Source organism: Vulpes lagopus, chromosome 2 (genome assembly GCF_018345385.1).
Source record: "Vulpes lagopus strain Blue_001 chromosome 2, ASM1834538v1, whole genome shotgun sequence".
Taxonomy (NCBI): domain Eukaryota; kingdom Metazoa; phylum Chordata; class Mammalia; order Carnivora; family Canidae; genus Vulpes; species Vulpes lagopus.
Window position 1 is genome coordinate 139,110,019 of NC_054825.1, and position 14,649 is coordinate 139,124,667.

Below are 14,649 nucleotides of genomic sequence, written 5' to 3' on the forward strand. Positions count from 1 at the left end.
GTCTCTCATATTCATGAGAGACACAGAGAGAGAGGCAGAGGGAGAAGCAGGCTCCCTGCGGGGAGCCGGATGCAGGACTCGATCCCGGGACCCCGGGATCATGCCCTGAGCCAAAGGCAGATGCTCAACCACTGAGCCACCCCAGTGCCCCTCGGGTCCCCCTTTTACCTATAACTGAGCTGTGCCACCTCACATAGAATCTTCCTGCTCTGGTGTGCACACTGCAGATTCCTGCCTCAGGAATGAGACTAATGGAGCCTGCCCCAGCTCGACACCATTCCTCCCTCTGCCCTGTTTAGCCAATTCACACCCAGAGGGTCCAGCTCAAGCCTTACCTCTGGAAAGTACCACCCAGTTTGCCTGATTCGTGGGGCTCCCCCACCTCGCCAGTCCACTGTAGCACTGGTCATACTAGGAAGCCTGTTGGTGCAAAGACCCAGAAGTGCAAACATTCAGGAGAGCTCCTGGATAGGGCAGGGAGGCAGAAGCAGGGGAGTGGTGTAGGGCGGAATAATGGTTTTGTTTAGACTTACCCTAGGGTACTAAGAAGCATGGAAGGGCCCCGGGTATGGCTTGATCAGATTGGCATTTGAGAAAGGTCACCGCACTTCAAATAGCTGACTGGGGCCGACTGGGTCAAATCTAAGGCTTGGGAGAGCAGAAAAGAGGCTGCTTCTAGAGGGCAGGTGAGAGGTGGTGACCTGGGGTCATCTGGTGCAAGGGAGAAATATGAGTCAGGAGACACTTGGCGACCGCTTAGATATTGTGGCTGTGAACTTGGATGTCAGACTTAAAAGTCAGCAATCTTTAGGTGCATTTTGAAAAAAGAGACTTTATTTTTAGAGCAGCTTGAGGTTTACAAAAAATTGAATGGAAAGTACAGAGTTCCCGTATATGGCCCTCTCTCCACCCTCTCCCCGTCCCCCAGTTTCTCCTATTATTAATGTCTTGCATTAGCGTGGGGTCTTTTTTATATTATGGATAAGCCAATATCAAGAACTTATTATTAACAAAAGTTCATAATTTACCTTAGGGCTCACTCTTTGTGCTGCACTGTCCTCTGCATTCTGACACATACGTCATGTCACGTATCCATCATTACAGAATTAGAAGAGTTTCTCTGCCCTAGAAATCCTCTGTGCTCCACTTATTCTTCACTCCCTTCCTCCTAACCCTTGGCAACCACTGGTCTTTTTACTGTCTCTAGAGTTTAGCCCCCACCAAAATGACATATAATTGGAATCATGTCATACGTAGCCTTTTCACGTTGGCTTCTTTCACTTAGTATATAATCATTTAAAGGCCCTCCACGTCTTTTCATGGCTTGATCCTTTCTTTTTATTGCTGAATAACATCACCTTATAAGGATGGATCACAGGTTATTTATGTGCTTACCTACTGAAGGACATCTTAGTTGCTTCCAAGTTTTGGCAAGCCGGGTGCAGGTTTTTGTGTGAACATAAGTTTCTAATTCCTTAGGGTAAGTACCAAGGAGTGTGACTCTGGGTCATATGGTAGTTTTGTAAGAAACTGCCATGCTGTCTTCCAAAATGACTGTATCATCTTATGTCCCCACGCACATGCATGAGAGCTCTTGTTGCTCTCCGTCCTCCCCAGCATTTGGCATTGTCAGTGTTCTGGATTTGTGCCATTATTACAACTCTGTAGTGGTATCTTATTGTTTTTATTTTTTAAGTGTTATTTATTTAAGTAATCTCTACACCCAACATGGGGCTCAAACTCACAACCCTGAGATCAAAAGTCACATGCTCCATGGACTGAGCCAGCCAGGCACCCCAGTATCTTGTTGTTTTAATTTGTAATTTGCTGATGACACATGATGTGGAACATCTTTCCTACCCTTATTAGTCATCTTGATATCTTCTTTGGTGGGGTGTCTGTTCATATCTTTTGGCCACATTTTAACTGGTTTGTTTTCTTATTGTCAAATTTTAAGAGTTCTTTAGATTCTTTTTTATTGTTTACTTAGGGTGGGCCTTCTCTCTCCCCATGATATCTCAGTTCTAAATCTCACTTGTGATCTTTCTTCCTGCAGAGAAACAACTCAACACCAGAGAAGCAGGCTCTTTGCCCAGCAGTGAAGAAAGGATATTGTTAGAGCAGACAGGGAAATACAAAACATATTCTGAATACTTGAATACTTGGTTAAAGGCACCAAGTTTGATAAAGACACACACACATGCACACCACACTCTTTCAACTGTAGATTTACACAGACAGTGGGAAATGTGAATGCTGGGTAGTGTATTTTTATAGTCAAATGGGAAAAATAATGTATTCTTCAGGCTATAGAAGAATCACCTGAGTTGCTGCAAGCATATTCTTCTGCCATTGAAGTAGAGTGTAGGTGTGGTGTCTAAATATGATGTTTCTCCTGATTGGATGGGGGCCCTAAATGTGGCCATGATCCACTGGGTGGAAGCCAGTGGTACAGGAAGTGAAAAGCTTCACCTGAGGCAGAACAAAGGAAATAGAAGTTTACTGAATATGCTACAAGGGAGCAATGAGCAGGACAGTATAGGAGAGGCTGTTTGCAAGGAGGTGGTAAGTGGGGGCTGACTTAAAGGGTGAAGGTGAGGGGGTATGGTGACGTATGGAATATTCCCTTTTTATTGATAACTGTGCCTGGCTGTAAGAAAGTGGTCCATTGGACAGTGAGGGCTTATGGATATTTTGAGGTGGTCAACCTGAGGGGCCAGTCCTGTATTCCGTCAGGTGGTCCCTGTGGGTCCTTTCTGCGTTCCATTGCTCAAGCCTGTTAGTCTGAAAGCAGCCTTTACACAGAGATCTGATTGAACTAGTAAAGTACTTTAGGGATAAAACCCAGAATGGTAGATTGAATGGAACCCTTTAAAGGCTATTTTATTTTAACGGGATGTAGGAGCCACTGAGGGTTATCGAGCAGGAGTGGAAAAGGATCAGGCTTCTGGCTTCCATAGCCTAAGCTGATGACACAGTAATTATGCAGTCCCTGAAATGTCAACAGGGTTAAAAAAACAAATTGGAGCCTAAATGCTCCATCTTAGGAATTCTTCAAATCGCCCCCCTTACTCTCTTTATAAATTGGGGTTCTTTCCCCAAAAGTTGATGTGAGGATGATATGAGATAGTATGTAAAGTACCTAGCATTATTTCATTTAATTTTTAAAACCACCCTTCCTCATTTATTTCTCATGACTCCTTTGATTACTTTGTTTCATTTAATTCCCATACCTCCTTGGAACTCTGGGGTGTGAAGGACTAGCACCCAGGGCTGCTTTATCAGGCTCTCACCTCCAGGCTTTTCTGATTTGGTGTATCACTGATGACAATCATGATGGTAAAAACTTCTATGACAGGACAGGCAACTCGTTAAGTGTTGCACATGCATCATCTCACTTGAATCCCATGAAATTATTAATATTCCCATTTAGTTGATACGAACATTTAGATTCAGTGTACTTTGCCCAAGGTCACGCAGCAATTAAAAGAGGCAAGGCCTGCATTCAAACCTGACTTATCTAGTGCTAGCGCCTGTTCTTAACCATTAACTGTACATGGGCCTTTTATGTGAGATCTGCTCCCTGGGCAGCTTTCCCCAGCGCTTTGTCAGGACTTGTATAGGAGTACTCACAGCATAGCACTGGAATCAGGCTTACCAGTCTGTCTCTCCCACTAGACTGAGTCTCTGAGGGCCAAGAAATTGTGTGTCACCTTTGCTGCCCCAGCTCCTTGCACTGCGCTTGGCACACACTGGGCTCTTCATTCGTTCTTCCTGCAAACACTTATGGAGTGTTTGCTATGAACCATGTGCTACACTATCGTTAGGGAAATGTGACTGTCTTGCCAACGAAGACCCCTTTGGTACCAATACAGAGAGAATATAGTTTTTTAAAAGATTTTATTCCTGTACTTAAGAGACGCACATGATAGAGAGGCAGAGACATAGGCAGAGGGAGAAGCAGGCTCCCTGTGGGAAGCTGGATGCGGGACTCCATCCCAGGACCCCGGGATCACCCCCTGGGCCCAAGGCAGGTGCTCAACCCCCGAGCCACCCAGGCTACCCGAGAGAATATAATTTTAACATTGGGTAACCATGATCATAGTTAGGGACACGTAAGGCACGAGAAACTGCCAAACACGGACAGGGTTTCACACAGATTCACAGAGAGAAGAAAACAACAATTAAAACTTCTTTCTCAAGAATAAGACTAGAGGAGGAGGCCCGGGTGGCTCAGCGGTTGGGCTGCTGCCTTCAGCCCAGGGCCTGATCCTGGGATCCAGGATGAGTCCCACGTCGGGCTCCCTGCACGGGGCCTGCTTCTCCCTCTGCCCGTGTCTCTGCCTCTCTCTGTGTCTCTCATGTCTGTGTCTCTCATGAATAAATATTCTTAACAAAAAAACAAGACCAGAGGATGCACCTGGTGACCTACCCGTATATTTCTGGTGAGCAACAAATTTCCCTTGAGCTACTTCCCGAGGTCATGTTTACAGCTCCACGGGTCAGAAGACCCACCAATTGGCAGCGCATTAGAGAGCCCTTTTGTCGGGCTCATTAAATTGTCCAGGTGACCCCTGTCCAGGTGATCCGTCCGCAGGGAAGGCTGCGTTGCTGCCAACTGGCGGCGGTGACCGGGGCTGCGGCTCCCTCGGCGCTTACTCGGATACAACTTCAGGCCCCGGGCAGTGGGTTAAACCCTCCGCGGAGCGGCGATCTCGAGCTGGAATTTTGCGACTTTAATGAATGTTTAAAGAACGAATGAATGACGGATGACCATCGAGCTGGCGGTTACCAAGAAGCTAAGGAACGTCGCTGGCGTCAGGATCGCAATGAAAAGGAGGAAGGGGAAAGCAGCGCTGAGGGCGGCCCGGGACGGCGCTTTCGCAGCCCCGAGGAGGCGAGCGGAGCAGCCCGACCCGCTTCCGCCGCTCGCCGCCGCCGAAGTGCAGGCAGGGCGGGCCGGGCCGGGGGCGGGGCCGGGCCACGGCTGGGGGCGGGGTCAGGCTGGGGGCGGGGCCGCGGCCGGGGCGGGGCCTCGCGGGGCGGGGCTACGGAGGCCGAGCCGGCTCCGAGGAGAGGCGTCCGGCCGAGGAAGTGTGCGCAGGCCTGCGGCGCTGGGCGGGCCCGGGCCCTCCCACGCTGACCCCGCGGTGCTCCCCACCGCGCCCGCCCTTATATCCGCCCCTCGCCGCCCTTCCCGCGGCGGAGACGCGGGCTTCTGGTCGCTCGGCGGCTTCTGCGGGTCGGCGGCGTGAGGGACTCCCTGCGGCGTGTCGTCCGCGCCGCCGGCCCCTTGCGCGCCCGCCCTCCCTGCCGGCTGTCGTGGGGGGTCCGCGCCCCGGCCGAGCTCCCGCTCGCGTTGCCCCGCCGGCCGGGGAGCCCGGCACCGCTTCCACGGCGGCTTCGCCGGACCCGCGCACCGGGTCGCAGCCCGCGCCGCAAGCGCACGGCGTCATGAGGCACCTGCCGTACTTCTGCCGCGGCCAGGTGGTGCGGGGCTTCGGCCGCGGCTCCAAGCAGCTGGGCATCCCCACAGGTGAGCGCGGGAGGTCGCGGGGCCCCCCTCCCCGCCCCGGGCACCCCCCACTCCCCGGGAACCCCCTCCGCCCCGGGCACCGCCCCCCACTTCCCGGGCACCCCCCGTCCCCGGGTACCGCCCCTCGCCGGGCACCCCTCCCCTCCCCGGGCACCCCTCCCCTCGCACCCCCGTCGCCGGGCACCCCCCCCCACTCCCCGGGTACCCCCCCGCCCCGGGCACCCCTCCCCCCCGCCCCGGCTTCCGGGGTTGGGTCAGGTGCGAGCGGGGACGTCAGCCCGGGGACTTGGGGCCGCGGGCAGAGGTGACCCCTCCCCTCCGCTGGCTTCCTGCTCGGACGAGGCGGAGGACCTTTGGTCGGATGGAGGAAGCTCGGTGCTCGGCGGGGACCGGGCTTGAGGGTGGTGAGGACGGAAAGCCGAGCCGAGTTTGGGGGTCCCCCTCTCCCGCCTCCCTCTGCAGCGCAGCTGGAGCTGCCAGGCGTGGCACGGGTCATCCCCATCAGAAAACGTAATGTGAACCAGATTGGTTAAACTTCCAAGCCAACTGTAAGGGGTTTTTGTTCTCTTTAAATGTCTTGTTAGCAATTGGCTGAGAATCGGGTATCCTTTTTGTTCCATCTACTTTAGTTTCGGTGGTCAGGACCTGACTGTATAATTCATCCTTAAAAGCACACACCAGGGTTGCCCCTGGTCTTTGAGCCACATCTACTTTGAAAATAATAATCAAGAGATTCTGAATCTCCTTAAGAAAGACCACGTCTAAAAAATCCTCAGCTGTTCACGCACCTGTTTTCATCTACCTCAAGAGTGTGTTTACCTGTTTCTTTTTCTTTTTTTTTTTTTTGGAGGGCTTTGTAAACTTAATTGTTCTTAAGCTATCTGCATGAAGAGGGGGAAAAATATCCAAGCCAGACTATACAGAGTGGTGGGATTGATAGGCAGGCAGGGTTCCAGGAAACTTGTGAATATAATGATTTACACTGGCCTTGCATGCGATTTTTATAAATATTTGCTATGAAACTGTTAACACTCAGAATATTTATTTCTGTTGTTTAGCTAATTTTCCAGAACAAGTAGTTGATAATCTTCCAGCTGATGTATCCACTGGCATTTATTATGGTTGGGCCAGTGTTGGAAGTGGAGATGTTCATAAGATGGTGGTGAGCATAGGATGGAACCCATACTACAAGAATACAAAAAAGTCTATGGTAAGAATTCTGTTAAGCTCAGTCACTGCAAATGGGTTAATGACTTAAGGTAATATTCAGTATTAGATGCATGTAGACTTCATCAGTGGTGGCTCAAAACATAGTCCAAATCACTAGAATTTTTGGCGGTTTTCTTGAAGGCTTTTTCAAGTGAAGTGTTGAGTTACTGTTTGGCTGGATTAACTTTTCATCCTTTCACTTTCATTCTATTTGTGTCTTTGGATCTAAAGTGAATTTTACAAAGTAAGGAGTCTCTTGTAAAAGAGGTAGTATAATGGGATTGTGTTTGTTGATCATTCTGTTAATCTCTGCCCTTTCATTGGAGAATTCAGTCTATTTACATTTAAGCTAATGACTGACAAGGAGGGACTTCTGCCATTTTGCTGTTTTCTGTGTGCCTCACAGCTTTTTTTGTCTGTTATTTCTTCCATCATTGCCTTTTTAATTTTTTTTTAAAGAGTTTATTTATTTATTCATGAGAGACAGAGAGAGAGAGAGAGGCAGAGACACAGGCAGAGAGAGAAGCAGGCTCCATGCAGGGAGCCCGACGTGGGACTCCAGGATCACGCCCTGGGCCAAAGGCAGTGCTAAACCCCTGAGCCACCCGGGCTGCCTGCCTTTTTAATTTTTTTTTTTTTTTGTAGTGACCTATTTAGATTCTCTTATTTCCTTTTGTGTACTTTCTATTGATTGTGTGTGTGTGTGTGTGTGTTGTGTGTGTGTGTGTGGTTACTGTGAGGAGTGTGTTTAACATCCTACAGTTATAAAATCAAATATGAATTTTTGACAATTTTAATAGTACATAAAAACTCACAAACTACATCTTTATACATTGTGTGCCCAATAACATAACAGTAATGATTTTTATGTTTTGCTTTTAAATCATGTAGAAAATAAATAAAAAGTGGAGTTTTAAGCCAAAATTAGAATATTTTTTATAGCTGTCCATGTGTTATATCTCTACTGGGAGATAAAAGTGAATTACTTGGGGTGCCTGAGTGGCTTAGTCAGTTAACCATCCCGACTTGATTTTGGCTCAGGGTGTGATCGAGCCCCTTAGTCAGCTCTGCTGGACACGGAGCCTACTTGATTCTCTCCCTCTCCCTCTCCCTCTGTGCCTCCCTTAAAGTGAGTTACTTAACAGCATGTTTGATAAAATTGAGCTTGCTCCAGTTAATATAAAACATTCACCCTTTAATTACTTGTGTGCCCTGCTAAGATAGAACTCCTTACTACACAGATGGTGCTTTCTGATAAAATTGTGAAGTGCTGTTTTTTTTTTTTTTTTTTTTTTTTTACCCCCAAACTACTTTGAGGGTGTACCCTTCTGCTCATTTCACAGTACCCATACCACTTTAGAGCCTAATCTGCTAGATGGAGCTGGATCTTGGTCAGGCCAAGTGTGACAAAAACAGAGTCGATCTAAATTTTGTCTTCTTTGAAGAATTACAGAAGTGTGTCACAGTTGGAAGACCATAGGGCTGAGTGCTGGTACAACACTAGAAATGGCCAAGAATTGCTTAACACTGCTCAGTATTTCTTATGTTTGAGTATTAAGGATGTATGATTATTTGGAGGAGACAAGGAAAAGAACTAATGAAAGAACACAAAATAGTTTTCTGTAGATGGGGAGGAAGGAATTGAAGAGGAGGGAAGGCCATTCCATGACAAATTTCAGATAACAGGACTGTTACTGTTGTAAACCAGTGAAGGAATGCCTTGGAAGTCCTTCCAGAGCTAGAAGAATCTCAATTTTTCATTGGTAGGAGGTTCATACTTTTCAGGTTTTCTTTCTCCTTTTCTTGCCAATACCATTCATCTATGATGTGCCTGGTTGCCTGGTTAGGTGTTTTCCCCCCTTTAAAAAAAACATTGGATTGGGTGTCTTAATTAACTTAAAAGAAGTTCTTAATATGTTCTAGATCCCATTCTTCTGTTGGAATATGTATTGCGCAAGTATTGTCACCTGCTGTGTTGCCTTTTTTTTTTCTTTTGTAAGATTTTATTTATTTCTTCATGAGAGACACAGAGAGAGAGAGGCAGAGGGAGAAGCAGGCTCCCTGTAGGGAGCCTGATGTGGGTGGGACTCGATCCAAGGACCCTGGGGTCACGACTTGAGCCAAAGGCAGACGCCCAACCACTGAGCCACCCAGGTGCCCCGGTTTTGTTTTGTTTTTTTTATTTTAAATGGAAATTTTATTTGTGTCTTTCGAAGAACAGAAGTTCGTAATGCCAATATATCCAATCCATCATTTCTCTTTTATGGTTAGTGCCTTTTATAGCCTATTTAAGAAATTTTTGTCTACTCATAAAGATACTCATCTTTGTTTTCTCCTAAAAACTTAACTGTCAATAAACTTTCCTCATCAAATTGATTTTTGAGTATGGTGCAAGGTGTAAAGGTCAAAATTAATTTTTTCCCACATGGTTATGGGCTTAGCCCATTTATTGAAATATTATTCTTTCATGACAGCACTGTATTGTCATCTTGGTCATGAATCCTGTGACTTTCTATGTGTGAGAGTCCAAAATGTGCTCATACAGATTTGGTCTCCTAGTCTGTCTTTGGGCCATTGTCTTTATTTTCATAGCTTTTATAGTAGATCTTGGTATCTGTGTAAGTGCTCTACTTTTATTTTCAAGATTTTGAGGGGATAATTTCAACCTTCCACATTATGAATTTTAGAATCACTTGACAGTTTCCATTGTTTAAAAAAAATGTAGGATTTTGACAAGGGTGGCTTGGAATATATAGATCAATTTAGGGAGAGTAGACCTCTTTACCATTTTTCTCGGTAATGTTTTATAATGATCAGTTTTAAATATCACTTCATCTTAGATTTTCTTAAATCCACAAAATATGCCTCTCTAAGTTTCATGTTTCTGGATTGTTCAAACTTGTTAATCTCCAGTGCCACCATCCCGGTGCAGTCTCAACCATCTTCCGTTTTTGTTCTCTTAATTGGCTTTCCTGTTTGTGGACTCAGGTTTCTCTATGAGAATCTACTAATATTCTGATTGCAGAACATCTTTTACCTCCTCCACCAATTTGCTTCAACATGTCCTGTACTCATTTGTCAGCCTTGTTCCTTGGTCAGGATCCTACATTGGCTCTTCTGCCCCCATTCAGTCTTCAGCTCTGCCTGACTCTCAGAGGTTTCTATAATGTGGTGTGTGTCAGAGACATATGGATCCTGGTTAACCTTAGAAATGGTTCTTTCAGGGATCCTGGGTGGCCCAGCGGTTTAGCGCCTGCCTTTGGTGATCCTGGAGTCCGGGATCGAGTCCCACATCTGGCTCCCTGCATGGAGCCTGCTTCTCCTTCTGCCTGTGTCTCTGCCTCTCTCTCTCTCTCTCTCTGTCTCTCATGAATAAATAAATAAAATCTTTAAAAAAAAAAAAAAGAAAGAAAGAAAAAGAAATGGCTCTTTCAATAGGAACGTATCTTAATGTTTTACTCCTTACTTGGTGGTGTCTTGACTCAGGTGTTTTTTGTTTTGTTTTTTGTTGTTGTTGTTTTTGGCCTTGATGAGACTTATTCTGCATGTTCGTTTAAGTATTCTATCTTTAAGTAATCTCTGCACCCAGTGTGGTCCTTGAACCCACAACCCTGAGATTAAGGTTCATGCTCCACCTACTGAGCCAGCCAGGTGCCCCTGCATGCTAGTTTTTTTGTTTTTGCTTTTAATAAATGGCAAATCATACCAGATTTGTGGCGTAACATCTGCTTTACTCAGTTAAATGTTTACATGTAAGATCGGGCAGGAGCAGGACTGATGAAAGAATTAAGGAAAAACTGTACTTAGATTTTCACTGGTCTTTTAAATTTAGTAAGGGTTGATTGTTTTATTTAAATTAGCCCTGCCATAAATATGGAGATATATTTCAAATTTCAGGTATTTTGTAATCTGATGGAAATCTTTTTTTAACAATTCTAGGAAACCCATATCATACATACGTTCAAAGAAGACTTTTATGGGGAAATCCTCAATGTAGCCATTGTTGGCTACCTCAGACCAGAAAAGAACTTTGATTCTTTAGGTAAGTTCTGTTTAGGTCTTCCTTAAGTATTTACTTCAGCTACTTCTGCTGCTTCTCCTAGTAACAACATGGCAGGAGAGAGAATAGTTGAGCATTTACTATGTGCCAGGCACTGTTTTAGGTGCCTTACGTGTGTGAAGTCCTTTCACCCCCACCGAAACGTATGAGGAATTATTCTATTTCACAGATGAGGAAATTGGCAGAGAGGGGTTAAGTAATTTGCCCAGCATCATATCAGTTTGTGATGGAGCCTAGGTTCAAACCCAGCAGGTTGGCTGCTTCTCTCCCTCCCAACAGTGTGAAGTTAGTGAAATCTCTATTTCCTTTTCATATGTTAAGGAATAAGCGAGAATGAATGCCCAGATGAATAATGGATGCTTTGCAATGCTTGAAGTGTAAGAAACTAAATCAATACTTGAAACTAATGGTATCAAGTATGTTAGTATAGTGTGGTGGTTTTAATTCTACTGTACGGTTTACTTGATAAATGTGAGTACCAAAGAGGCTTGATCGTGAGTATTTCTTCATTTGTTATTTGTGATGTACCTTTGTGCTAATGTCTTTCTCTAAGAAATTGTGAGATTAGGGACATCTTAAGTGTACCATTGACTTTTACTGCAGTCTGGAAGAAGAGATGGAACAGATTTTTTGGGGATCTGCCCTGTGCTAGAGATGTTGCCAGCCATTGGGTTTTTAGGAGAGTCCGAACAAAGGAATAGTAAGTGTATAGCAGTGGCTTTTCATCATGTACCTGCTCTGTTCTCTCTGCAGAGTCCCTTATTTCAGCAATTCAAGGTGATATTGAGGAAGCTAAGAAACGACTAGATTTGCCAGAACATTTGAAATTCAAAGAAGACAATTTCTTCCAGGTTCCCAAAAACAAAATATTGAACGGCCACTGATAAAGACAGATCATTCTTATTTATTCATTCACTGTTTTCTAGTATTTTACTGCTTATAACTCCTCAGTTGTTAAATTTTGAAAATCAAACATTTTCCTACAGCTGCGAATTAGTTTAAACAGTATAGTGTCTATCACATTATGTTTCGACCATTCAAATTAAACTCATCATGCTATATAGTACTAAGTGATTCATTTTAAAAATCAAGATTCTTTTTTATGTAATATGTTGATTAGGATGTACCACTAGAAAGGTCTTAAGTGTCTTATAATGGAAATGAAATGTATATAAGTATGGGTAAAAAGGTAGTTCACTAGATTTGAGATGAGAACTAATAATTCTCATGGTACATCGTAGCATGTATGTACTTGTATAGTGTGTCATGCTGAATGGAGGAGGCATATAAAAGTAAATATATTCAACGGAAGTTTGAGAGTTGATTATAAACCTAAGGGGAAAAAAATCTATAGACTTTATATTTTTGATATTTTGTGCATTAATATATTATCACAAAAGTAGATGTGTGAAGTTTTTCGTATGAAATTTCATAGGTAGTTTGTCATTTTCTTTGAAGTCAAATCATTGCACTGTGTTTTTTCTTTTCTTTTTTTTTTTTTTACAGGTGTCTCAGTTCTAATTGGTCTAGACTCCTTCTCTTTGTCATTTTTTTGTTTACCTCCTGAAGTAGTGAAATGGGTGTTTTTCTAATTTCTAGGTCTCATTTTTGTGTTGGATAACACTTCTCCTTTTTAAGAGTAGATGTTCAACATTACTCTTGACTTTGGTTCTTTTTTCCTTGAAACCGTTGTCCATGTCAGCTTTTTTTCTTTCTCATTTACAATTGTTCACTTAGACAAAAGATTGCATCTATATCTACCATTCCATCCCTTCACTATATAAAGTGATTAAGTGCATATCCATATTGCATTTTAGGAAAAATATCACCAAAACTTCATCTTTAGGTTTCCTCACGTTGAACACACAGCAGTTCATTTGTATATACCAGCTTCTTAACATGAAACATTTGTTTTCCCCCTAGGGAACCCATTTAAGAGCCAATTAAATTATGAAAGTTATTTATTTTTAATGTAATTATATATTCCTGAGCAAGTGTAAACTGTTGTAGCTGTGTACGCACAATGTAATTTAATGCTAAACAGTGCTTATAGCTTGGGGGAAAGGCATAAGTAATAAAGTTTTAGTTAAATAATCCTCATACTATGCATTTTTTTTTTCCTCCTAAGAAGTAATTTTTGGCTACTTGAGACTCTTATTTATATTGGCGGAAAGTTGAAATCTTTAGATATTTAAGAAATTAAGATTACAGATTGTTTGGGCCCCCTGAAAGAATATATTGCATTATTGTTCACTTAAGCACCAGATTTGGTGTGGGGGAAAAGGAGCAGAAGTATAGAGAAGGTAATTTTAAAGGTAACTTACTACAAATCATTTTCCCAAATCTGCATATATAAAGGATTTTAACAAAAATACAAAGTATTTAGAAAAACACCTAAAACATCTCGAGAAAGGGTAAGCATAGATAAATTTAGTTGGATTGTGTTTTCCTTTTGGTATATGAATTTATGGCAAACAATGTATGTGTGTTTCTTTTATAAAAATACTTAGAAAATGTAATTTAATGTTAGAGATCCTATACTTGAAAGAAGCCTCAATTATTAGTGGCTTTATAAAGCAAAGATAAAAACAGTCAAGGAAAGTGTAAAAACAGATTTGTATTTGTTTGCATAGCCTGCTGCTAATTATGTCCTCATTAAGTGTGTGAAGTCTTTGATATTGTCACCTTACAATTTGAAAATTGTATATTGTGAGGTTTAAGAGTTGGTTAATAGTGTCTACACTTCTCAAAGTTTTATATTAAGTATGTAATATAAGAAATTACAATAGTACCATTTTTGATTAACCTGATTTCAGGCCTTGAAATAAATCTTATGTAAGTGATGTTTCTTTCCCTGTGTCAGTTTGAATCTTTTGCCTTGTCTGTATATATGTTCCTCATTTGTTGGCTGTCACTTGACGATGACAAGTGGCTTGAATGGCGAGTTGCAGGTGGCAGCTGGAGGGAGAACCTGACATGCAGTGGTAGTTCTACAGCCAGGGGCCTTGCTTTGACAAGTCCCTGTTTATGCCTGCAGCACAAGTTTATTTGGAGAGCATTGTTTTTGTTTTTTTTAATATTTTATTTATTTATTTACTTTATTAGAGAGCACAGGCTGGGGGAGGGGCAAAAAGAGAAAATCTCAGGCCGACTCCCACACTGATCCTGGACTTGATCCAGGGCTTGATCCCACGACCTTGATCATGACCTGAGCTGAAATCAAGAGTCAGATGCTTAACCAGCTGAGCCACCCAGGGCTTCTAGAAAGCATTCTATTCATGGAGTGTCAATTCTCAAAAGCCTACTTTCTGGAGGTGAGGGGTCCCCATTTTATTTTAGTCGTAAGAGCCAGAGGAGTATGAGTAGTCTGAGTTCTCTTCCCTAACTCCTTTTTCAAAACAGGGTTCTTCAGTCTTCATGACTAGCAGTCACTTGGAACTCCTGCTTGTGTCTCATGTTTGCAGGGACATACGGGTGTGCTTTCAACACTCCAGCACTCTCAACAAGGGGGGTTTACACGTTTGCAGCTGAGGCTGCTCTTCTAACAGTTGTGATGCGATCAGGGAGACATAAGCCGGGAGCTTCCTTGGAATTTACCAGCACAGTTTTGCCTTCCTGGTAAAAGTGCCAGCCTTTTCTGCCCACACCCCCCACCCTGACTTGGGAAGTGGATGTGAGGCTGACCAAGGAGATCCAACCCGACCTTCAGAGACTGAGCTGGGAAGTAAATGTGCCCTGTAGAGAGATGCCATCCGAAGTGAGAGGAGAAACAGATTCTAGAACAAACTCTGCAAAGATGACACACTGGGATTATCAGAATTTGAAATGACTTTAATATGTGTAA

General features: G+C 43.7%; 1 protein-coding gene across 1 annotated transcript; it reads left to right on the forward strand.

Moving 5' to 3' along the window:
* Nucleotides 1-5,032: 5,032 nt before the first annotated feature.
* Nucleotides 5,033-13,653, forward strand: RFK (riboflavin kinase). Its single transcript, XM_041745789.1, has 4 exons — nt 5,033-5,536; nt 6,595-6,746; nt 10,685-10,787; nt 11,559-13,653. The coding sequence occupies exons 1-4, from the start codon at nt 5,455-5,457 to the stop codon at nt 11,687-11,689; spliced, it is 468 nt and encodes a 155-aa protein (XP_041601723.1). The 5' UTR covers nt 5,033-5,454; the 3' UTR covers nt 11,690-13,653.
* The last annotated feature ends 996 nt before the right edge of the window (nt 13,654-14,649 follow it).